We start from the raw sequence: 26,367 nt of genomic DNA, 5'->3' as shown, positions 1-26,367 counted from the left end.
TTCCCCAGTTCTTAGAAAGTGACAACTTACCATATCTTACATAAAATCACTCTGAGTAACTTAGCAAAGAATGTAGTCGAGTGACTATTCTGAAGATTTTCAAAGATTCTTATTCAGCAGAAAAAAACATAAACACTGTTAGCCAAGACTATCTGGATAGGTTGGAATTCCAAAGACCAAAAGGTGCCTGTTCATAAGCTACATAATTAGGTTCTGGTACTTTAATAAAAGATATTTAGATTCAGCTAACATTTGTTGAGCAGCTATTATGCACTATATCTTTTTTTGGATTTTTGTCCTTTCCTCTCCACACTGCTGCCAGCTTTAGAGGCCAAGTCACTGAGCCAGACTTTGGACTTTTAAAGTTCTTCAACCCTACTCACTGGTCACTTTGGGCAAATAATTTTCTTTTTCTCTTTCTTTTTTTTTTTTTTGGCCACGCTGCGCAGATTGCGGGATCCTACTTCCCTGACCAGGGTTAGAACCTGGGCCCCTGGCAGTAGCAGCACCGAGTCCTAACCACTGGACCACCAGGGCATTTCCTATTTTTCTGAGATTATTTTCTAACTTGTAAAATAGCAATAATAATAATAGCTGACTGAGTGGTTGTGGGAATCAAATAAGGTAGCCAACCCATGGAAATCATTTAGTCACTGTGAGTGAAACATAATACTTTTCTTTCCTTCTTTACTTGTCAACCCCATAAAATGCATTTACAAGCAATTCCCATTTCAGCTCTATCCTGTAACAATTAAAAGAATTGTACTTCCACCTGCTAAATTTTAGGATCTCAGCTTCTTAAGGTCAGAGCAAAAGAGAGCTACCTCCTTTATCTCATGTAGATGGGCATGCTATCCAAGTGGCCCCTGTATTGCTGGCTGTTCGCAGTGTGTCCTTGGGAATTAAAAAGGGTCTTCTCTGAAATTTATACTGGGAGTTGGAAAGAGCTCACAAATGTGTCTTTGCCTCTAGGTATCTCGTTTCTGTTCATCACCAGTTTTTCATAGTTTGAGTAAAATCTCATAAATGTGGCCAGAACTAGGGTGGGGCAATGAGAACACAAAATTTAAGGAGACGCTCTTAGGGTCGTGCAAGATCTTAACACTAACACGTGTTTCTTCTTATCTGCTAGATCATGAAAAGGTTTGGCCTTATTTTAAAATAAATACTCATTAGACACAGGGTATGGCCAATTGTCTTAGATACACAAGAGGGAGGGTTTAGAATGGGAAAGAAAATGTTAGCGTTACCCTGGTCAATTTTTTATTAAACTCCTTTGAAATAAGTGGAGTTTAAATGTCCATTCTTCACGGATTCTTGATGCAGAGAAGAGACGGCACAGGATGTTGTGAGTTCAAAGCAAGGGGTACTCTTCAGGTGTTTTTCGTTTGTTTTTTGTTTTGTTTTTTTGCTTTTTGTTCTTACCCCACTCCTACTACGGCTTCTGAATCTGGGGCTATGTCTCTGCAGGTTGAATAATCCTAGCTGCCATCCTGGATCACTCCCCCTGTACCTCGCCACTGCCCTGTTGCTGCGAAGCTGAATTTCGGGCAAGAGGGGAGATCCAGAGGAGCGCTGCTGTCCTTGGAGCCTGCAGTGGCGGCAGCAAGCCACATGGCCACGACTGTGAGTGTGGGTCGCTAAGCAGACGCCAGGAGAGCGTGAGGGACGACGATGCGACCAGGACCTTGGGGGAAGGTGAGTCCTCTTGACAGCTGTCCGCAGGCTGGGGGCGCCCCGTGGCTGGATGTTGGCTCTGGTGAGGCGGCTGCCAGCCTTGACCTCCAGACCAGCGTGGCGAGCAGGGACAGGGTTCCTCCGCACAAAAGCCACGTGCAAAAAAAAGGTGTCTTCTGTGGGACACGGGAGGCGGAGCACCCGCGACCCTCTTGGGGTCCTGGGGAGGCGAGTGAGCCCCTCTCCCCTCTGGGCTAATCCGCCTCCCTGTATCCCCCTCCGCCTGCAGGGAGCGCCCCCCCAGGTCCTGTCCCAGAGGGCCTGATCCGCCTCTACAGCATGAGGTTCTGCCCCCACGCGCACAGGACGCGCCTGGTCCTCCGGGCGAAAGGCATCAGGTGAGAAGCAGGGGGGCCCCCATACGCGTGTGGGAACGTCTAATATCTGGGGAGCCCTGCTCAGATTTCAGAGGCTCTCTGTGCCTTTCTTCTGAGGCAAAGTCAATAAACGGTTAGCAAAGGACAGGTTCTTGAGAGTGCCGTCCTGAAATGCAGAGACAGGCCTGTGCAGGAGACTTTTAGGACAGCTCAGAGTAAACTGAATGATGGCTGGGTGAGCTGGTTCCTCCCCTAGAGCTTGTGAAGAAAGGCACCACGGAGGCTACCGGGGCCTTCTCTGACTGCTCCGTCCAGTGTAAACCCCACCCCACCCCAGGCGTCTTCAGGTCAGTTCTGTTCTCTTCATTGCGCTTGCAATGTTTTCTTATTTGTTTATCCATCTTTCCTTTACATCTCCCAGCCCCTCCCCCAACACACATAGAAACACACACTGACACACACACAAATGTAAGTTCTTGAAGGTAGGGACTTGTCTCTCTTGTTCATGGGCCAGAAGAGAGCCTGGCACGTAGTAGGTGCTTAAAACTATTTTTTGAATGAATGAACAAATAGTTCCAAACAGTGAACTAGAAGGAACTGCTATTAAAGAGGTGTCTTGAAGTTTCCCACACACCTGATAAACAGGTACACACCCGTCCAGAAGGAATTTTGCAAGACAAGCTCCTGCAAAGGACATCTGGATTTGGAAGGCAGAGCAACTTTGCTGGAATGTGGACGGCTGGATGGACCATCTCAAAGCCAAGGTGTTGAGAAGTGTTACTCCAGCCTCTTGACTCTGGCCTTGGAGAATCAGTAGTTGGGGAGTTTCGGATTCATGTTAAAGAGATGCAGAGACTAATACAGAGATGTTTTAAAGAAAATTATGTAATTCTGCTGTGTGGAGTTTCTATGGCTTATATTTCCAGGTTCTTCCCTCTTGCTCAATTCTACTTGGCCTTAAGGTTACTTTTTTTTTTTTTTTTTTTAAGAAAAATAACAATTGATGTTTTACCCCCAGTGATGAAGTGGCAGCTTAGGAACTGATGTAAATACTTCTTTGGGGGCAGGGTTTCTCACCCTTGGCACTGTTGCCTTTCGGAGCTGGATAGTTCTTTGCTCTGTGTGTTTGGTGAGGGAGGAGCTGACCTGTGTACTGCTGGATGTCTAACGGCATCCCTGGCCTCTACCCGTTAGATGGCAGTAGAATCCCCCTCCCTCCAGCTGTGGCAAATGAAAAATGTCTCCGGATATCAGATTTGTACTTTCGAACTTTAAAATGTCCTGAAATCTGTGGTGCCATGGTTAAGCTTGTGAGCTCTGGGTCAGACCGCCTGGCCTCCCATCCCGGCTCTGCCACTTCTTAGTGGGTGATATTGGGCAGGAGATTCAACCACAGGGAGGCTTGTTTCTCACAGGAGCTGTGTTAAGTGTTTTCTTTGCCTCCCCTCCGTTGCTGCTCATCATGAGGAGTTAATGGGATAAGGCATCGAAAACATCGAGCACATCTTACTGCAGGAATGAAGACGATGTTGTTATGTATTTTTCTTTGTACAAACCTAAATTAAAAAAAAAACTTATGGCAAATTTTAATTTTATGGCTTGATTGCTTCTGCTTTCAAGATGAGTGTCTGCCTGCCTAAGCCTTTCAGTTTTGTTCTGTCCTGTTTTCCCTTTGCTTTGTAAGACATGAAGTCATCAACATTAACCTGAGAAACAAGCCTGAATGGTTCTTTACAAAGCACCCTTTTGGCCAAATTCCTGTCCTGGAGAACAGCAAATGTCAACTGATCTATGACTCTGCCATTGCTTGTGAGTACCTGGATGACGCTTACCCTGGAAGGAAGCTGTATCCATGTGACCCTTATGAGCGAGCTCGCCAAAAGATGTTATTGGAGCTATTCTACAAGGTATATCCAATTTTTTTAAAAAGCCACTTACACTCTGTTTTACTTTGTATGTCTTTCCCAAACTCCAATCCATTTTAAAAGTCAAATCGTTGGTGAAATTGATATGTTTTAATACATATGTGTGCCTTAGGAGGATAACTGGTGTGGAATTATAGTGAAGCTGGGACCTCTGATATTAAAGGTTAAAGGCTTAGCCGATAGGTACTTTTCCATTTGAACCAGCAGTCTCAAGAGTTATGGCTCTGGCATAGTTATGACTGTGTAACTTGAGACAGGAGGATTGAAAGAATTGAAAACTGGTGATACTTTAAAGGAAACATTTCCAAGATCCCAGGTAAAAAAAAAAAAAAAAATTGGGGTGTGAAAAAGGTAATGCACAGAAGGAGATTGGCCTTTATGGGGAACAGGAGTGCCAACCATCCAGGAAATGTGTAGAAGAGAGAAAAGGGGGCACCTGTTGATAGTGGGAGAGAATATGATGGAGAAATTTTAAGACAGTTCTCTTTGAAAAGAAACAAAAATAACTCAGTGATATTAATAGCTGATGTCTGTTGAGCACTTGTGATGCACCAAGCACTGTTCTAACTACCTTATAAAGGTTAACTCGTTTAAGCCTCAACACTGCCTTTTAAAGTGGGTATTATTATTGCTCCATTCCTCAGATGAGAACACTGAGGCTTAGAGAGGGTAAGTGCCCTACCCAAGATTGTACAGCATGGAAATAGCTGACCAAGTAAGGAGCACCGGAGAGCCCCCTCTAAAACACCTTGTTTACCAGGGTGCTGTGACAAGTGGATTCCTGAAACCACAGAGGTGGCCCTCCGAGGGAGCTGGGGAGCCTGGATGTGGGTGTTGGCCTATTCAGCTGGAGTGACAAAGCTCTGGCTGCATTTTTAGGCAGAGCAGGAGCCCTCCGACTTCTCCACTAAGAACCTGTGTCCTCTGATCAGGTCCCACATTTGACCAAGATGTGTCTGATAGCATCGAGATGTGGGAGAGAACGCGTTGACCTGAAGGTAGCCCTGCGTCAGGAGTTCTGCAACCTGGAAGAGGTACAAAATGGGCCCCCCTCCTGGCCAGATGCAGTGGAAGAAGTGATGCAGGTCCCCACCCTGGTCACCCTGGCACCCTCCACTTTCACAGATTTATTCTTTTCCTGCCAGACTTTGATAAGTTCAGTTACTAGGCATCTGATTTTAACTTGTGGGTACTTGCCCTCTGCTAACCTGCTCTGGAACTTTCCTTGAAAATCTGGCAAGGAGTAAGCCAGGGCATGTGATGAATTTCTTCCTTTGCCAGAATCACCACATTCCTTAAGTATCTATGCATGGATCCTCTCGCTTCTGCCACTGAGTCCAAGGTCTATGTTGGTTCGAGATTGTGTTTGGCTGCTAGTAAAAGGGACCTAACCACTGTAAATTTGTCCTTGAAGGATTTATTCTTACACACACACACACACACACACACAGAGAGAGAGAGAGAGAGAGAGGTAAGGTAGTACAGGGCTGTTTTGATGCCTTCTTCATGAAGTTACCAGGGACTGAGGCTTTTTCTCTCTTCCTGTTCTGTTATTTTTGGTGCAAGGCTTATATCCTCAAAATAACAAGATAGCTGCTAGAATTGCAGCCATCACATCCAAGTTCCAGGTCACAGAAAGGACAACAGAAAGGAAAAAATGGCAAAAGGCCATACTACTATAAAGGCTTTCCTAAAAGTCCTAGCCCATGACTACTTAAATCTGATTGGCCAGAACCTAGTTGTAGAGTCATAAGTATCTGCAGGGGAGGCTGGGAAATTTAGTCTTTTAGCTGGGAACACCCTGCATAAAATCAGAGTTCTATAATCAAGAAAGAAGGGGAGGGCTTTCCTGGTGGCGCAGTGGTTGAGAGTCCGCCTGCCGATGCAGGGGACACGGGTTCGTGCCCCGGTCTGGGAAGATCCCACATGCCGTGGAGCAGCTGGGCCCGTGAGCCATGGCCGCTGAGCCTGCGTGTCCGGAGCCTGTGCTCTGCAACGGGAGAGGCCACAACAGTGAGAGGCCCACCTACCGCAAAAAAAAAAAAGAAAAAAAGAAAGAAGGGGAAAGTGTCTATGGGTAAGCAAGGAGCAATGACTATTATCAGATCCTCCATTAATCTGGAAGTAATGGGGAATTTCCTGGTGGTCCAGTGGTCCAGTGGTTAGGACTCTGCACTCTCACTGCTGAGGGCCTGGGTTCAATCCCTGGTTGGGGAACTAAGATCCCACCAGCCCTGTGGTGAGGCAAAAAAAAAAAAAAAAAAAAATCCAGCAGTAATAGAGCTACTTACCCTGTACATCTAGAATAACCTGGAAGGCGGTTCTTTGACTTCCTTTATCTTTGTTCCAGAAACTGATAAATTCCCCCTATGGGTGGGTTGTAGTTCTTTTGGCAGCCAGAGAATGCTATTTTTATCCCCTTAAGGGAAGGCTGATAACTAATATGCTTCCATTTGACCTTTGTTAAGTGGAAGCAGTTCAGTTTATTTACAATTCTAGCTGCCTATCTTAGATTTATACAGTTGCAGTATTTCTGGATGATGAATAGTCATGTGTAAGAAATGTCAGCCTTTGGTCCTGAGAACACAGACTGTGGTCCTGACTCCAAGGAGGCAACTAGGATGAGGTAGACTTTTAGATCCTAGACTTGGCTTTACTAGATGACAGAACCTTTGGCAAGGTTCTGGACCTCTCTGTGCCTTGGTTTCCACATTTATAGAATGAGGGATTGTTTTAAAACAGAGAGTTTCTGGGTTCTACAGAGGGACCACTGAGTAGGGGAGGTCTGGTGGGTGGTTCCAAATCCTGCTTCAGCCAAGACCAGCCCCGCTCTTATCACCGGATTTAACAAGACATCCAATAAGCTGGAATTTGGAGAGGGAGGGGGACCTGTGCTTTCAAAAAGAAGTTTGAAAGCTCTTGGCCCACAGAGAATGTTTAAGGTCTTTATTTCAAAGATTGGCTGAACTAATTTTATCATGTCTGGTTACCTTTTTACAGTTAATTCCTGGGCCAGGGAAAGGAGCTGGGAAACAAAACCCTTTAAATTCAGAGGTAATTAAAAACACGTTTCGAACTTTGTTCCTCCTACTCTGTGTTTGGATGATGGATGAACTTTGAAAATTACAGATTGCTAAAGAAACGTATAATATTACGATGGAGGCACAGTTCTTTAGCTGGGTTCTTCCAGGGGAAGTGAATCTGCATTTTTGTGCCAGGCATGATGCTACAGGTGCTTTGCATACATCCTCTCATTTAATCTTGCCAACAACCCTGTCAGATCTAATAAATAGCATCAGTGAAAGCTACCTAAACCAGGGCTAGTTTAAGGACCACTGAGTATTCAGCATTGTTCTACCAGATTTGAATGTAGCTTTTGTCCCCTAAAATGTTAGCAGGAATTATAACTACAACAAAGGCAATATCAGAATCTGAAACATGCCCACTGAGCTTGAATTATTTGATTCATTCCTCTCAATACCGGTGTATTGACTCTAGGAGATTCTAGTGAAATTGGAACTTGTCCGAATAATTCTAATAGAGATGGTCCCTCTCTATTAATAGAGATGACGTGTACAATTTTTTTCACATGGTTTTGTACAATCAGGATTTTCTGTGAGTTGAAAATATCTTAAATATCCTTGGGCTTTCTGAGTGATAAACAACTTAAGAGACCAACGTATAATTTTCTGCCGCGTTATCCTCAAGCAAACGGCTCAGTTTAACTTTTGCAGCCTTACACTCTGACATTTTCTTCTTTTGAAATAAATGCCCTGTCTGACTTTTAAATTTTTCTTTAAAAAAAAGTTTCATCGAAATTAAAGGCTTATTGTGCTTGTTATATAACCATATTTTTCTATGTTATTTTTTACAATTCTTTGAGATACATTACTGCTGTTTTTCTCTCTAACCAGCAGGCTCCCCACTTGCTTTCCTGTTCTGAACATTTTCCTGAGTTTTAAAAACTGCTGGGCTGCCCTTCTCTAACCACACGTTCTGTCTTCAAACCTATTGGCTAGTCTTTACTGAATCATTCATCTCAGCAGCGTAATTTTTTTAAGCTTTAGATTTTTAACCTTTATTACTGACTTTCATTTCAAAATAGCACCTGATCCCACCTTTCTTTTATCTTTGTGGATTGGAATGTTGGCAGAACCTTTCAGCTGTTCTTTTTTCGGGTGGCAGTGCCTTCATTCTAAATATTTTCATTATGGAAGTAGTCCAATCAAGTCCAAGTGCAGTGAAGGACAGGATTCAGCCAGATTACAGTCACTCCCCATTTCTTCCAAACCCTCCCAGTTATAGGCAACTACTAATTTACTTTCTTTCTCTATGGATTTACCTGTTTTGGACATTTCATATGCGGAATCATTTAACGTTAGCCTTCCATGTGCTTCTTTTACTTAGTGTAATGTTTTCAAGTTTCATCCTTCATTCCTTTTTATGGCTTAGTAGTATTTCATTGTATGGATACACCAATCTTGTTTATCCACGCATCAGTTGATGGATACTTGGGTTGTTTCCACTTTTTGGCTCTTACGAATAGTGTTGCTGTGAACATTCATTTATGAGATTTTGGCTCGGACATGTGTTGTCAGTTCTCCTGGATTTGTTAGCTAATTCAGCATGTCCACCTACGTGCCATTTTTTGGTTGTAATCACCATTCCTCCACACTGGGGAACTGGTTATCTTCTAGTCACCGTGGCTACTTGAGCAGTTTTAGTGCTGCTAGTTTGGTAACTTAAAGCATTGTCCAATTCTGACAGCTGCTTTCTAGGTAAACTAATATTTGCTGTATTTCTTTTAATAAACTTCCTCTATACCTTCTCCCACCATGTAAACAATAGAATAATAGTTCTTCTTGTTATTTAAAATTTAATTTTACTCATCTTTGATTATAAAGTAATACTTGTTCATTAGAGAAAGTTTGGAAAATACGGAAAAATATAGAAACTAAGAAAAGAAATTCATAATCCCACTACCCAGAAACAACCACTGTTATTATTTTTTTCCTCTCCTTTTCTTATGTATATTATTATGTCGTTGAAATTGTACTCTATATAGAACTTGGTTACCATTATGACCTAAGGATTTTCCCCATATTTTAATAAACTCTAGAAATGCTTAGTTATGGGTATAAGGGTGTTTATTAGAGCAGCCTTATTTGTTATGGTGAAAAATTATAAACCTTAATGTACATTAGATAGGGAATGGTTAAATGAAGGCTTCGAAGCCTGGTGGCGCAGCGGTTAAGAATCCGCCTGCCAATGCAGGGGCCACGGGTTCCAGCCCTGGTCCGGGAAGATACAACAAGCCGCGGAGCAACTAAGCCTGTGCACCACAACTACTGAGCCTGTGCTCCAGAGCCCACAAGCCACAGCTACTGAAGCCTACGCGCCTAGAGCCCGTGCTCTGCAGCAAGAGAAGCCACCACAATGAGCAGCCCGCGCACAGCAACAAAGACCTAACGCAGCCAAAAATAAAATAAATAGAATTTTTAAAATTTATAAAAAAAAAGAATGAGGTAGATCCACGTGTACTGAGATGAAAAGATTGCCTAGAAATATTAAATGAATTACACAGTAATACAAGTGATATGATCCAATTTTGTAGAAGAAAACAAAACTTAACTATATATGCATATATATATATATATATACATGTAAATAAACGCCTGGAAAAATGTCTGGAGAGACACACATCAGACTCCTACTGGTGACTGCTACTGGGAAGGGGATTAGCACTGGGGTGGGAAAGAAAAGTGGTTAAGAGCAGGGATAGGGAGGGAGAGTCTTTACCTTTTATACTGCTTTCTGTGTTTGAATTTTTTTTAAATAATGAGAATGTATTTCTCTATTAGATGTGTAATTATTAAAGATGGAAAAAATCACTTTTCATTCTGCATAATCTGCCATATGTATAAGCCATAGTTATTTATCCAGCAACACTCATTCGAGTTATTTAGTTTGTTTCAGTTGCTTACCATTGTGAATGATGCTGCCAGGAACAGCAGCTTCTTTGCATAAAAATCCTTTTCTCTTATTTTAGAATATGTCCTTAGGCTGCACTTCCAGGAATAGAGTTACCAGATCAAGGGGTATGACCACTTTAGAGGCTGGAGCTGGATGTTACTAAATTGCTTCCTCCAAGATATGTGCTGTATACCCCCCACCCTCAGTGTACAGAAAATGCCCTTTGTATCATCCCCTTTTCACTGTTGGGAGATTTCATTTTAAAAGGTATTTGCCTGTTTTGAGAAACAGTAGTTTCTCATTGTTGATTTAATGTATATTTCTTTGATTGCTAGTGAGGTGGTAGATTTTCCCCCAAAGTATTCCATCTCTTGGTGTTTTATTTATGAAAGTGGTCTACTACCCATCTGTTTGTCAAGGTCTTACTGATTTTCCTTGTTGATTTGTTTTTTTTTTAGAGTTCCTTATATATAAAGGATATTGGCCTGTTTTTAAGGCACATTTTTTGGTTTTGTTTTAACTTTTTGTCTTTGTTTTGTACATATATAAATATAACATTATTGTTCTATAAGTCTTTCCTGTTGTGATTTCTTATACTTTTATACATAGGAAATCCTCTCCTCCTTCAGAGATTTGATATTCATTTATATTTTCATCCACCACCCATCACCTAAAAGATATTTGACTTGTCAAGACTTACCCGACTAGCTTTTCCCCCCTACTATCTTACAAATATATTTTGACAAAAGAATTAAGCCCATGAAAAGGATTCCAGGATAGAATTTTCAGGGTGGTCCTTTGATCCCCCCAAGTGTTGACAGGTTGCATTCCAGATCCTCACAGGGAGCTCCAGGTTGTAAGTGGTGGTCAGTAGGAGGGCCGTGTTCTGCACAGACCCTACTTCTCAGGCTTCTTTCTAGAGAAGTGGCTTTATTTATACTCTAAGTTTGTTCTCTACCCTTGGTTTGTTTTAAAGGGAATCGGTTCATCTTCGTTAGCTCAGCCTCAGCTATAGTATGTCAGTGTAACAGGGACCTGAAATGTGAAATCTTGAGAATCTCCCCCTTATCTTATATGAACTTAAAAGATTTCTGCCCTGGAGTTGAGTACTTTGCTTCTGCTTCTGGATAAGGGCCTGCATTGCTGATGTACCGGCAAGTGGCTTTGCGTATTTTATTGCGGGAGGGGGGTCTGCTTCATTCTTTTTTTAAATAAATTGCTATTTGATTTTTTAAAATTTATTATTTATTTATTTACTTATTTATGGCTGCACTGGGTCTTTGCTGCTGCATGGGGGCTTTCTCTAGTTGCGGCGAGCGGGGGCTACTCTTCATTGCGGTGAGCGGGCTTCTCACTGCGGTGGCTTCTCTTGTTGCGGAGCACGGGCTCTAGGCACGTGGGCTTCAGTAGTTGTGGCCCGCGGGCTCAGTCGTTATGGTGCACGGGCTCAGTTGCTCCGCGGCATGTGGGATCTTCCCGGACCAGGGCTCGAGCCCGTGTCCCCTGCATTGGCAGGCAGATTCTTAACCACTGTGCCACCAGGGAAGTCCCGGGTCTGCTTCTTAAGAACTATTTCCATCAAGAAAAACCTCTTTCTTCCTCCTCCAACCAGGACAGCAGGACCCGCTGAGAGCCACCAGGCTGTCCTGGTTAGAAGTCCGGGATTTGTCGGCTGTGGTGTAAATGACCACGTGCAGGGCAGGTGGCTAAGTCAAGGCCTAAAGTGCAGTTATTGAAGCTGCACCTGAGAGTCCAAGATTGTAGACTGAAGAAGCTTTTTAGAATGCCTGGTTTGAGGAAGTCTGGGCTTTGCTTCTCTTTACAATCTTGCTCCTTAAAACATTTTTGCAGATTTCCTTTTCCCCCTTGTTGAATCTCTTGGCGCGGGAAGCCCCGGCCAGTGAGCCTCACCACGATGGCCAGGAGGGAGAGCCCCGCGCCCTTCTTCCTTCTACGTGCGCTCTAGCACGAACCTCCTTTCGTCCGCCTGGGGGAGCCCAAGAGGCCTTCGCAGTAGATGAGTGGCCCTTCCAGGCTTTTCAAGTTTGGGGTGAAAGTAGCGGTACTCAGGTCTCACCAAGCAGTCCCTCTCTCTTGATCGGCATGCTCACTCCTAATCCCCTGTCACATCTAAAAGCAAGACAATGATCTGTAGTCATTTTTCAGTGAACTGGAGAACAGAAAAGTTTTAAAAATAGAGTTTTCTACTATTCCAGAACATCAAATGGCTTTCCCTAAAATATCTCAATTCTTAATCTGAATTGAAGATGTGTTAACACTTCAAGGGCTTGAAGCTAGAGCCTCAGTTGCCTCCCCAGGCCATGCATGGCCTTGTGGGGATGTCTAGGGCCTTGGTGGAAAAGTGTCTTCTCTCAGCAGGCCATCTTGCCTTGCTTGATGACACCGAGGACAGTAGTTCTGAGAGTGAGGGAGTCCATCATGAGAAAAGCGATTCAACATTAAGAATGGCCAATATCATTATATGTGGCAGGTGGGTGACAGGAAAAACTCAAAACAGAGTTTTTAAAAATGACATTGGATATTAACATAAGCACCGCTGAGTGGGTCGAGGTATAGCCACAGCTTCCTGTTCTGTTTCTGATGACAGCACACTTAGGAACGACAAGACATTGGACATTAAGACTGTCGGTTTATTCGTACTTCTGAGTATCTGAAAAGTTGTCAAAGCAGCTAATTGGCTGTAAGCAAGGGACTTAGTTTAAACTGAGATCACAGAAGAACTCTTTTGAGTCAAGTTGCCTGAAGACCTTCTTATCCATGGAATGAAACAGGAAGGAGAGAATTTTGAAAAGCTCTTTTGCCATGATTGTGTCACATCTCTTGGTTAGTTAGCTGCTCTGGCAGAGCCCCTGACAGAGAGTCTGAGCAAGAGGAAAATTGAGGGGGAAGTTCTCACAGGGACGCTCAGAGCTGAGCCAGTCCTTGGATGTAGAGGGAAAGAGGCTTTCAGAGTTTGCTGATTCTAAGCTTTTTGCTGCTACATACATTTTAAGAACAGGCAAAGAATTCACAAGAGACTTGGGGAAGCCTCTGTGATTAGAGTCATCATACATACCTATTTGAAGTTGAATGACACAGGGTTGATACTAGTCTGGGACTTAGGAGAATGGTGTTTTTGTCTCAGCTCTGGCACTAACCAGAGAGCCCTCTTACTTCCCTGGGTTGGAGTTTCCTCCTCTGTAAGCAAGAGTCTCTTGTGCTTCCACGCAGGAGACAAGAATCAGCTCACCAGCATGTTTTCCTCTCCACTTGAACTGCCAGGAAACTCAAGTCAAATCCAAAGCTTTATTTATTAAAGAACTCTGCAGGAGCCTTGGCTTGATATCTTGAGACCATTTTCCTTCCTTATTTTGACCTTCTGTTCTAACTTTTACTTCCCCTGATCTTAGCATGTTATTATTTTTCATATTTAATATTTTAGTGTACACGTTTTTGTACACTGCAACTCTAATCCTTTATGTAATGAGCATCGTATAAATAAATGGAAAAATGGAAGGGGAGTCACACTAGAAGAATCCCAGTGGCCCTTCCAGTACTGAAGTTCTGTGATTCTAAGGGGACAAGTCATTTCACGTGTCCGGAAAGTCTCAGGTTTGCAGAGGAGGGAGCTCTCCTACTGAAGATCCTAAAGATGGTAATAAACCTCCAAGGAGGCCTGGCCACGTTGTGCTCCTGGGTTACTGCAATGTGTCTGTAGGGGAGCCAGCACTTTGTGCTGGTTTATAGGAAGGCTGCTTTTCTCTTGGGATTTTTGACTTGCTCTGTATGAAATCTGGTGGAGAAATGCCTGTTTGAGGCAGGGCTCAAGAATCTACAGCTGTATCAAGAACTTCAAGGAATTTTGATGTCACACTTGGATTAAAGAAAGTCCGAGGGAACGTGTAAATGTATTTCAGGGGCGAGGGAGAGGCTGGCAGAAGGTAATTGATGCCTCGTTCATTTCATCCATATGCTTATCTTGACTTTTTATTGTACCAAGCACCTTGATAAGGCTTAAACTGCTTTATGAGTGTTTATATAAAAATTGATTGTATCTATAAGATCGTATATATTCAAAGGCATACTCCTACTCCGAGTAAATGAAAAGCTTGAAAAATATATCATCATGGGTTCTGGTACATGTCCATATGTGGTCTGTTTTGACAAGGACTTTCTCAAGAGTACCTCTGCTCTGTAAAGCAGAAGAGTTATATAGAAGTTCCGGAGTCAATCAGTTTAGACTCAGTTCTCGTTTGTGCCATGAAAGGCCAATAAGAAGCTGGAGGTATACGTTTCAAAGCCAGTGATAAAAGTTAGGGTGATTACTATCTGTTCCTGAACATAAAGAAGGTTTGGGGCTTTCTGGAATCCATAAAAACTGAACAATTTGTTCCTTTCCCCTGTAAATCAGGACTTATTTACACATGACTGAAAATAGCATCTGTTTTGAGTTTTCATTGGCCAGATTCTTCTGCTTTAGTACCATCTTGTGAGTTTCTTCGAACAAAGTGATGCCACCTAACATTTTTTCAGACTTTCAGGACACTAGTCAGGGGGGTCTCCTCTGTGCCATACTGGGAGGTAATGAAGACATAGACTTTAGGGCACCAAGATTTGCTTTCTCCTCTGAGAAGGGTGGCAGGTGGAGGATCCCATTGATCTTTTCTGTTGGGGAAGGATTTGCTTTCTGTAGATGTAACCTCTGGGGGGTCTCTGTGCTTTCTGATCGTGAGAGCTCATGTATATTCATGCATGATTCCGTCACTCCTCACCATAACCTCTGAGGAGGGCACTAACATTACCACCATTATACAGATGAGAAAAATGAGGCTTGGAGGAGGAGGTGGGTAAGTTGCCCTGGGTTCCATGTTGAATGAGAGGTAGAGCCCAAGGTAGGACCAGGTCTGCTGGTACCAGAGCTCATCCTTTTTTTTTTTTTGTAAATTTATTTATTTATTTATTTTTGGCTGCACTGGGTCTTCGTTGCTGCGCATGGGCTTTCACAGGTTGCGGCGAGCCGGGGCTACTCTTCGTTGCGGTGCACGGGCTTCTCATTGCGGTGGCTTCTCTTGTTGCGGAGCACGGCTCTAGGCACGCGGGATTCAGTAGTTGTGGCATGTGGGCTCAGTGGTTGTGGCTCGCGGGCTTTAGAGCGCAGGCTCAGTAGTTGTGGAGCACGGGCTTAGTTGCTCTGAGGCATGTGGGATCTTCCTGGACCAGGGCTTGAACCCGTGTCCCCTGCATTGGCAGGCAGATTCTTAACCACTGCGCTACCAGGGACGTCCCCAGAAGTCATTCTTAACTTTAGCCCGAGACTACATCATAGAGGCAACAAGCTGTCCTAGATAGAGTATGAAGAATCAAGCCTGAGACATAAGGACACAGGAATCTAGATCTGTGCCTACGGGGAAGTATTTAGTTGATTATGCTTTTCGTGGGTCAAAGAGAGTCTTTTGGTTGATTTAACTAGGTAACTGGCGTCATACTTTTCTCTGTGGGAAGACCTGGCCCAACAAAAACCTCTGCTAAGCACTGTTGCTTTTTAAATTCTCAAGTACCTTCCGCCCCCCCCACCCCCACTGTCTTTGGCTATCTCTCTGTCAGGAGTTTATCTGTTTTCTTGATGACTCATCTATCCAGGTTGGTTTGTCCCATTTGGGAATGCGGAAATTGTATTTTAATGTAAAAAGTTGATAGTGTTGGGTGGCCAATATGTGTGAAGTTCAAAGAGCTCAAATAAACAAAGAAAATATGACAGAAAGAGAGTGTTGGGATTTGAGCGAGCCCATTAGATAGCCCTGCTCTTCCCTGCCTTAGTTTTGAATTGATTGAGAAACAAGGCAAAAGAGGAAGATGTGTGGAGACTGTGGTGTCCCCTTTTTTACAGATAAAGTGGACCCTGGAGAATGGGAGTCACAACTGCAACAAGTGGGGTTCCTAATGTGGCCCCTCCCTCCCAGCAGCAGGCAGTGATGGTCAGGGGCAAGGCCCCCTCTCCAGGGGCTGAGCTCATCCCTGGGAAGCTTAGCACAGGGAGGAACCTGATCTAGGCTGAGAAGGAGTGGCTGGGCTGGGCTGTCCTTCAGAATCCTCCAGTCAGATGAGCTGCATGAATGCCCCAGGGTTGAAAGGAGGGCAGGACTGAGCACGGCCAGGAGTACGACCCTAAAGGAGGTGGAAGAAAACTCAGGAAAAGGGAAGATGCATTCACCTAACAAAATGGCAGGAGAATCAAAGTCTTGGTTCTCCTTCTTTGGGAATTAATTTGATACTTGTACTTAGTGTCTATAAATACGTTAGCATATAGGTAAGTTAACTTGCTTTTGCTCTGTTTAAACTTTCAGATTCTTGGCTATCAGAACACCATCTTCTTCGCTGGAGACTGTATATCCATGATTGATTACCTCTTTTGGCCTTGGTTTGAGCGGCTGGATGTATATGGAGTAGCCGAGTAAGACATTTAACTGTGTGGTTGTGGATTCCTAGGGTCGCCCTAGTGCTTGAGATGATCTGTGTGCCATTTGTCCTTCTCCGGACATGTGACACATGTGAATGTGAAACACAGTCAGGTTTTAAACTATGTGTTTCCTTGTTCAAAATGCATCTGTGCTCTTCTGCCACTAACTGTGGACCCAAACTTTACCCATATTTCTGCTGATAAAACTTTTTCTGTGTCCAGAAGCCTCCTGCCATGCTACAGAGCCTGCTGTCCTCAACACCCACCCAGCACAGGCCGGTGGTGAACTCAGAAGCAGGGGAAGGGTCTCAGTCACAGGGTCTTGGCGCCTTGTCTGCAGCTTCCTCGGTGGCCCTCCACCTGGTCCTGCTGTGTCACCCAGTGGATCCCACACACCTTACTCCTCACACCTTAGTTCCCCAAGGAATCTTTCCCCAGATAGGCATACCCTTCAAAAAGTAAATGATTTTTAAAGTAATATATGCTTGATGTTATACAAACAAACCAAATGGCCAGCCATACGGCATGGGAGTGTAGGGATGTTGAAAGTAGAAGAAATTGCCTGGTAGACTCAGGGAGGCTTCATAGGAGCCCTGGGCAGAACGTGTGCTTTGTTTCCACGATGCTCACAGGAGAGGGTGAACTTGTGCTGGCTCTGCTCTCACGCCAGCCGGTTGCATGGTGGGTGCCGGCCACTCTGGTGTTTGGGAATCCGGTCCTGCTGAGGTAGAACTGCATCTCCTTCATATTGCACACACTTGAGTCTACCCAGGAGGCATCTCCTGTGCGTCCCACTTAGGGAAGTTCAGATATAACAAACTTGGATATTTTATAAACTATGTCACACCATCAACTTTACAAAAACCTGTCTCTTCTGGGAACAGAGTGTTGAACCACATATTAGGAACCCTCACCTCTTCTTCTGGATTTTACACTAACAAGTTTATTGCCTGGGCAAGTCACTTTACAGATCCTAGACCTAAACATCCTGATCAGTCTTTGAAAGGACCCAGTCAGCTCCATTATTTCAAGGTTTAATGATTGTTTTACTCATTGCTTTCCAAAAAAAGTGTTTTTGGAAACGACGTGTCTTTATTTTTTTCAAACTTCCTAAAGTAAAATCTGAGAATGACAGAAGGATGTGTCTTTCAGGGGGTTGTCTTTTTGTTGGCAAACAGTGAAGCACAGATACCTTATTTCCCCAGAGCACTCAATCCACAAGCATTTTAACTGCAGGGTTAAAAGCAACAACTTTTGCAATTCTAAAGCACACACAGCCATTCCAAGAATTAGATTTTCCTCCAGTAAGTGATTGTACTCAGTTGATAGTAAGGTAACTGAGATAACTTTATTGCCCCAGTAAATCCATTTCTTGTAGCTTGTAAGTCTAAAAAGTGATCCATGTCCCCTTTGCCCTTTAGCTGTGCTAACGATTCTCTCCTGTCCTGCAGCTGTGTGAACCACACCCCTGCACTCCAGCTCTGGATCGCAGCCATGAAGCAGGACCCCACAGTACGTGCTCTTCTCATAGATAAGAACGTCTTCCTCGGCTTCTTGGATCTCTATTTTCAGAACAACCCCGATGCCTTTGACTATGGGCTAAGTTGCTGAGCCTTGCAGTCCACCCATTCACCACCCAGAATTCCCAAGCATGTCGTGATTCTGCATCAGCACTTGTTTTGGTGCGGCAGTCAATCTCTGTTCACTGTTTTTGAGGTTCCCAATAAATATGGAGACAGAATCATTTCTGATAATCATTTGTATGGCTCCTCTAGCCCACAGCGTCCAGTGAGTCTCTAGAAATCTCCGTGCTAGATTGTCCAGGGACATTTTGAGAGCCTGTGTGCCTCCCAGTTCCATGGTTATCGACCCAGTTTGACCTCCAGGTTGTTGGTGCTGATGTTGAGGTTCAAGGCCGCCCCATCACTGATGCTTGTCACTACAGATGGCACCCTCCCCAACTTCCTGGTGAGAGAGTCGAGAGGGAAGAAAATGCTTCAAGTCCAAATACTCTCCATTTGGCAAATGAAAGCTGCAGTGCCTGTGGGTGTGCATGAGTTTCATTCTCCCTCAAAGTTTGGCTGTGGGCCCGGGAGACACCGAGGGTCCTGTGACTGAAAGAATTCCAAAGCAGGAAATGAAACACCCATTATCACCCTGGACTACCGACGTCAGAATATCACCGGTGCTGTCAGGGCTCAGGATGGCTCACAAAATGTTCTATAGCCAACATCCTGCCTTAAAAAAGGACACACATCCCAAACGCAGTCAGAGGTAAAGGTCATTCTGTTGGATTTGCGTCACAGACGCTTTCAATTCATCCCAACACAAGCCTCTGGTTGCCTGTTGTGTACCAAGCCTGGGCTGTGTGGGTGATAAAGATGACAAAGATGACAAAGACACAGGAGCCCCTGATCTCTCCACTCATCTTGGTTGAGGTTTTAAACCTAGAGCTTTTAGAGCTGCTTGTCTTGCAGTGGGAATGCTTCTCTTTTTTTAAAAAAATATTTTTAATTGAACTATAGTTGGTTTGCAGTGTTGTGTTCATTTCAGGTGTACAGCAAAGTGATTCAGTTCTACATGTATATATTCTTTTTCAGATTCTTTTCCATTATAGTGTATTATAAGATATTAAATAGACTTCTCTGTTCTATACAGTAGCTTCTTGTTGTTTATCAGTTTTATATAGAGTAGCGTGTATCTGTTAATCCCAAACTCCTCCTTTCCCCTTTGGTAACCATAAGTTTGTTTTCTGTGTCTGTGAGTCTGTTTCTGTTTTGTAATTAAGTTCATTTGTACCATATTTTTAGATTCTACATATAAGTGATATCATATCTTTGTCTGACTTCACTTAGTATGATAATCTGTAGGTCCATCCATGTTGCTGCAAATGGCAATATTTCATTCTTTTTTATGGCTGAGTAATATGTGTGTGTGTGTGTGTGTGTGTGTGTGTATGGATATATATCTTCTTTATCCATTCCTCTGTTGATGGACACTTAGGTTGCTTCCATGTCTTGGCTATTATAAATAGTGCTGCTCTGAACATTGGGGTGCATGTATCTTTTCAAATTAGAGTTTTTGTTTTTCCAAGATAAATGCTCAGGAGTGGGATTGACTGCATCATATGGTGACTCTTTTTTTTTTTAATTTATTTATTTTCGGCTGTGTTGGGTCTTCGTTGCTGTGTGCAGGCTTTCTCTATTTGCGGCGAGCGGGGGCTACTCTTCGTTGTGGTGCACGGGCTTCTCATTGCGGTGGCTTCTCTTGTTGTGGAGCATGGGCTCTAGGCGCGCAGGCTTCAGTACTTGTGGCACATGGGCTTCAGTAGTTGTGGCTCATGGGCTCTAGAGCGCAGGCTCAATAGTTGTGGCGCATGGGCTTAGTTGCTCCGTGGCATGTGGGATCTTCCCGGACCAGGGCTCAAACCCGTGTCCCTGCATTGGCAGGCGGATTCTCAACCACTGTGCCAGCAGGGAAGCCCCTATTTTTAGTTTTTTAAGGAACCTCCATTTGTTCTCCATAGTGGCTGCACCAGTTTACGGGAATGCTTCTCTTGGCTGGATATGGCACCTCGGCTGGCTCCGTCCAACAATGCCCACCACTGAAGACGATGAAGAGCCCCAAAGGATGGCCAGGTGTGCCAGCAGGTGGCGTAGGAGTGGGACAGCTCTGTACAATGCCATTTTATCTCAGGGTTTCAGGATCAGCCTGTGATCATTTGCTCTGTTCACACGGGATCTTTTCCCAGCCTCCAGCCATGCTGAGACCAGGCAGCGGCAGGAGTGATGTTTGGACATGTCAGTGCCCGTGGAAGAGCTGTCTGCTGCTCCTGCCTCTGACTCAGCCCAAACCAGCCCCTCTCTCCTCATGTCTCAGCCTGGCCTGGCCTGGCCTGGCCTGGCCATCTGCTGCCTCTGGGTGGATTTTGACTCATGTAAATACTTACCAGTGTGACTCCGTGCCAGTTGGACAGAGCACGCCTGCTTGGGGAAGTAGAGGGTCTGCCAGAACAGGCGCCACTTGATGGGGCAGTCTCTGTACCATCTACTCAGGATGGGGCGCTCTGTTGCCATGGCACCCGAGCCAACACAGAATTGAGGTCTGCAAGTCACATTTCCCTAGGATCCTTGCTTGGCTTCTGTGGCCTCTCCTGGGACTCAGGGATTGATCATCTTTGCAGGTGTAAATCCTGTGTGCTGGCCAGTGTTTGGCATGGGACTGAGACTGCTGTTGACTCAACAAATAAAGGCCTGTTTCTGGATGGCCAGAACCAAAGATGTTCTCTTCTGGGGCTCCACATGCTAATTCAGAAAGCTTGGAGAACCAGGAAATAAAAGATGGAGAAGAGTGTTCATGGAAAATTTGCAGGCTGGTGGCCCACAGCCCAATTTGGGATTTGAAAGCCTTTCAGCCAGGCGTGCTCTGTGCAGTTGGCAAGGGTCACCTGCACTGCCTTACACTACTTCCTTATCTTTCCTTTATGTCACTTGTCAGCCACAGAGGAATTTGAATTGTCAACCTCTGGATGAAACTAGAAGCATTTAGCCTGGAGAAAAGAGGCAATTAAATAAGGCTCCATGAGGAGCTTTCATAACAACTACTTCTTTTATGGGTGGGGGTTTAAAAAAATTACATCAGGGTTAAAAGAAAAACAGTGAAAGAGAAACAGGAGGTCTTCCATCATCCCATATCTCAGAGATAACCACTTTCAACAATTGGAGAATATCTTTTTTTTTTTTTTTAAGGTCCTGGATGGCCAAGTCTTTTTTTTTTAAATTAATTACTTAATTAATTAATTTTTGGCTGGGTTGGGTCTTCATTGTTGTGCGCGGGCTTTCTCTAGTTGTGGCGAGTGGGGGCTACTCTTCGTTGCGGTGCATGGGTTTCTCATTGCAGTGGCTTCTGTTGTTGCAGAGCGTGGGCTCTAGGGCACACTTCAGTAGTTATGGCACATGGGGGCTCAGTAATTGTGGTGCATGGGCCTCAGTGGTTGTGGCTCAGGGGCTCTAGAGCGCAGGCTCAGTAGTTGTGGCGCATGGGCTTAGTTGCTCCATGGCATGTGGGATCTTCCCGGACCAGGGCTCGAACCCATGTCCCCTGCATTGGCAGGCGGATTCTCAACCACTGTGCCGCCAGGGAAGCCCCTGGAGAATATCTTATAAAAGCATGTTCAACTATGGATTTAAGGTGAAATCTGTCCTCTATTAGAAAAAGAGAAAGACGGTTTAAACCACAGCATTGAAAGAGCTTCCTCGTCATAGATGATGATAACATCAGAACTGATGACTAGAGGCGGTCGTGTGGACTCCTTTCCTTGGTGGTTCTGGACTGGAGCGCATCTGGGCTGAGTCCAGTTACATCCTGGCACAGTGGGGGTGGGTTGGGATGGCAGTGGTTGTGCTGGGTGGTGGGGATGGTGAGTAAATGGTACTTGAGATTCCTTCTAGCTCTAAACTTCTCTGATCTCAGACAGCAGAGTGGCTGTGTTAGAGTGGATTAAACCTACCAACAAATGGTCAGGTCCAAGGTGGAGCATCTTCACTGCTGCAGGAACTGCCCTTGGGTACCTCCACATTGCTCCTCGGAGCTTTGGTGGTGAGGGCTGTGGTGGGCTGTCTCTCCCATAACTTCTTACCTCACATCCCACCTGGTCCACATTTCCTTTATCAAAGTCAATGATCATCTTGATGGAGGGGAAACATCGCTGCTCTGCCTTAGGCTCCCCTGTGGTTTCTGTCAGCCTGGTTCCATTTATTATCAAAAGTCTACACAAACAATCAGATATCCAGCCCGAGGGGCTTCTCACTGATTAGCCTCCAGCCCCTTCCCTGCCTTACACACACACAGCACTGGGTCCACCCAGGAGCCCCATTTCCCATTCATCTACCCCTGTGAGTCCCTGGAAGCCTGGGCATTTGGTCTTTGCAAACATTTTGCTCACATATGGCTTGTGCCAGAGCTCTTGAGCCTCTGCAAATGCTGTTTCCTCCACCCTCTAATCTTCCTCAGAGCAGCCTCCTGGTGTTTTTCTTCAACCAGCTTTTCCTCTTGCAAAGTTCAGATAAGAATTTTTCTTTGGGCAAAGAGGTGGTATACCATAGAGGATAAGAAGAGGGCTGTGTGGTCAGGTGTACCAGGTTCAGATTCTAGCTCTGCCGCTCATTAAATTCCATGGGCAAGATGCTTAATCACTCTGAGACTTAGTTTCTTATATGGAACATGGAACGACTAAGGACCTGTTTCATAGGGTCGTTGAAAAGTAATGGGGTCATCCATATAAGGACTTAGCACCTTCCAGGGAAATGCTCAGTGAATAGCCAACAGCCCTATAACCATGGCAAGGCTTCTGAGGATGATTAGACATGAACTCTGCATTCATTCTCCCAACACTCTGTGGAACAAGATGTCCTGCGTTGCACACAGCTTGATGCATGGTTTGGAGTTGTTTTCCTGGTTGCTTCATGTGTGCAGGTTTAGACTCAAATGACCTGTGAACCCTTTGAAGCTGGGACTATTATTCCTTCCCCCGGCCCCATTCCGTGCATCCCAAGCCTAGTTTAATATTGTGAATCTTGGAATCTTGCCATGTTGCTGATGATGGTAAAATAAATACCCTCTCCTGTGTTATGGAGGAGTACTCAGAATTCAGCTTCTCTGCCCTCTCAGAGGATGTTATCATCTTACGAGGGTTAAAGTGTTAGGGATTTGAAATGCCCGCAGGCCTGCCCAGATACCAGGCAGCTTGGATGCTGCATGGAACACAAAAGCACCCGGGAACCGTGCTGCTCACGGGAAGGATGATTACACACATGCTCCTGACAAGACCTGTAGGATACGCTGCCCTGTCATTTCCTCCCAAAGATCCACCACAACCAAGAATCCCCTTGCAGACAGCAAGCAGCGTCCCCAGCCCACTTAGTAGCAGACAGCCTTCCTCAGAGGATGTGGTTGAACAGCAACAGTCAGCTCCCTGGCGGAGAGCAAGCAGGAGGGAGCCGTTCACAGGCCCGTCAGCCAAGGAGGAAAAAGCAACTGAGGCAGGCTCTGTGCTGCCCACGCAGGGGAGTCTGAGCGTGGCACCCCTCTCCCGACAGCACAAGACTGGGGGCCTGGGAAGCAAGGATGTCTGTTAGCAGAGGTAGCCTTTGCTAAATCTGGGTTTCTACTTCCAAAGCTGTGGAATATTTGGATTATACTCAGAGGTTTAGAAAATCTCTCAAAGGTGTGTGTGTGTATGTGTGTGTTTCTGGGCATTTCTGCCAAAGGAGGAAAGTACCAGAATGAATACTGAGGAACCCTATAAATGATCAGAGCAGGAGGTATTTTAAAAATTCCATCCTGAAATAAGTGGTACTTGGCCATTCATGTGCTAAACAGAAAGACTCCCTTTGGGGACTTTATCTGGGACACTGTCTGGATAATCTGCTGGCAGCAGGGGGTGGGGTACACACAGACTTACCAGGTGCAGGGGCAGTGGGGGCTGCTAAGCCTGGAAGCTGGGGTAAGAGTTAGCTGGGGCTCTGCTGAGGAAGCACTGGAGGAAGCTCTAATCTAAAACTGGCTTTGGGTGTGTGGAGGAGGGAACCCGGGGTAGAGTCAGAACAATAGAAAGCCTTCTGTTTACTGAGTGCTTGCCATATGTCAGGCAATACTTTACACATACTAGTGATACCTCCCAGCCTTTGAGGTAAGTGCTAATTACCCCCATTTTACAGATGGGTAAACTAAGGTTTAGAGACGCAGTAAAGTGCCCAGATGTCACATGGCGAGTAATAGGCAGAGCCGGGGTTTGAATGCAAGCAGTTGACTCCAGAGGCCCTCCTCGGCTCCCCCCTCACCGATACCGCTTTGCCTCCTGCCCTCCCCGGCCTTCCCCTTCTGCTTCCCTCTCTAGACTGGGAGCTCTCTCAAGGCAGGAGTAGTGTCTCACTTGAACTTTGTTTTCCTAGCAGCTGGCACAGTGCCTGTCATACAGCAGTGACAGCCACTCAGTGTTTTGTGAAGGGGCAAATACGTGACTGGATGAAATAAGGGGTATATGGATGACATAGAAACCTGGGCCCCTTCCAGGGAGCTCATTATGAGGCACCTGTCACAGCAGTTTCCCCTGTGTGCTGTCCAGAAGAGGCACCTGGTCTCCCGAGATGCAGGGATGCCCTGCCTGGTACCCTCTCACTGGCTCTGTTGTTGCTATGGTAACTGCTGATAGAAGCGCTATAGCTGTTCTGCAAAGGGACCAGGAAAGCAGAGCGGGCAGAGGAGCTAAGGAAAGATACCCCTTCCTCTTCCCTCAAGCTGGGGCCAGTGCCGCAGACCCCCTTTGGTTAGGTGCACAGACAGTTCCTGAGCATGTGCCTGGCCCCAAGCTAGGTGTGGAGGTCCTGCAGGTCCCACACTGTGCGCTGAAGGAGACCCCAGGGCAGACAGACTCATGTGTGATGGAGTGGCAGAGGAGGTACTAGAGGGACAGCCTCACGATCAATGGGAGAACCACGAAGTAGGAGTTTGGCTGTAAGGGGCCCTCCTAAGAGCAAGGGTAGAGACCTCCCTGGTGGTCCAGTGGGTAAGACTCCACACTCCCAACGCAGGGGGCCCAGGTTCGACCCCTGATTAGGGAACTAGGTCCCACGTGCCACAACTAAGAAGTCCGCAGGCCACAACGAAGACCCGGTGCAGCCAAAATAAAATAAATAAGAATAATAGATAAATAAATAAATATTAAAACATGGGAGAAAAATTTCTTAAAAAGAGCAAGGGTAATAACCGCTACCTTTTTAAAAAAAATTTAATTTATTTATTTTTGGCTGTGTTGGGTCTTTACTGCTGTGCGCAGGCTTTCTCTAGTTGAGGCAAGTGGGGGCTACTCTTCCTTGTGCGCTGGCTTCTCGTTGCGGTGGCTTCTCTTGTTGCGGAGCACAGGCTTCTAGGCACGCAGGCTTCAGTAGCTGTGGCATGAGGACTCAGTAGTTGTGGCACGCGGGCTCTAGGACGCAGGCTCAGTAGTTGTGGTGCATGGGCTTAGTTGCTCCGCGGCATGTGGGATCTTCCCGGACCAGGGCTCGAACCCATGTCTCCTGCATTGGCAGGCAGATTTTTTTTTTTTTAATTTTATTTATTTATTTATGGCTGTGTTGGGTCTTCATTTCTGTGCAAGGGCTTTCTCTAGTTGCGGCAAGTGGGGGCCCCTCCTCATCGCGGTGCGCAGGCCTCTCACTATCGAATCTTCTCTTGTTGTGGAGCACAGGCTCCAGATGTGCAGGCTCAGTAATTGTGGCTCACGGGGCCAGCTGCTCCGCGGCATGTGGGATCTTCCCAGACCAGGGCTCGAACCCGTGTCCCCTGCATTGGCAGGCAGATTCTCAACCACTGCGCCACCAGGGAAGCCCGGCAGGCAGATTCTTAACCACTGCGCCACCAAGGGAGTTCCAACAACTGCTGTTTTTGTTGTTTATTATTCATCAAGCCCTAAGCTAAGTGCTTCACAGGTGCCCTTTACACTCAGTCTTCTCAATGGCTGTATGAGGTGGGCAGCATTATTCCCATTTTACAGGAGAAGAAACGAGGCAAAGCCATGACTCACAGAAATTATGTGACTTGCTAAGCAGGACGGTGGCACAGCTGGGATTTGAACACAGAGTCCAAGTTCTTAGCCCCTGTGCCCTCTGCACTGTCTGGAATCTCAGTCTCATTGGTCTTTGCACGGTTTTGTCATGGGAGAAGTCTGGGTCCCTCATGGGCAGAATTTCACACTGGGCTTCCAGTTTGAGCGGGCACATGGAGATGGGGCAGGGGGACCTCCCTTCCTTGTCTCTCTCTGGGTCATTGGACACTCAGGCTGAGCAATCTTGCTGCTTGAGGTCTTGTCTTGTCCTGGATGGGTGGGGCTTCAGTAGTTTCTATGCCTGGCTGATTACAAAATGCTGCAAGGAGGAAACAGATGTGTGGACGGAGCTTC

The 26,367-nt window shown here is 45.5% G+C and overlaps 1 protein-coding gene across 1 annotated transcript; it reads left to right on the top strand.

Annotated features, from left to right (window-relative positions):
- Positions 1-1,967: 1,967 nt before the first annotated feature.
- GSTO2 (glutathione S-transferase omega 2) lies at positions 1,968-18,020 on the top strand (the record flags this gene model as incomplete). The annotated part of the gene is made up of 5 exons (XM_081252961.1): positions 1,968-2,075; positions 3,739-3,961; positions 4,912-5,013; positions 16,297-16,403; positions 17,861-18,020. Exons 1-5 carry the CDS (start codon positions 2,017-2,019, stop codon positions 18,018-18,020), a joined length of 651 nt encoding a protein of 216 aa, XP_081109087.1. The 5' UTR covers positions 1,968-2,016.
- Positions 18,021-26,367: the final 8,347 nt, after the last annotated feature.

This window comes from Mesoplodon bidens (genome assembly GCF_964165515.1).
Source record: "Mesoplodon bidens genome assembly, chromosome: 1".
NCBI lineage: Eukaryota > Metazoa > Chordata > Mammalia > Artiodactyla > Ziphiidae > Mesoplodon > Mesoplodon bidens.
Note: the sequence above shows the minus strand (reverse complement) of the source record. Positions and strands in the feature narration are given on the sequence as shown.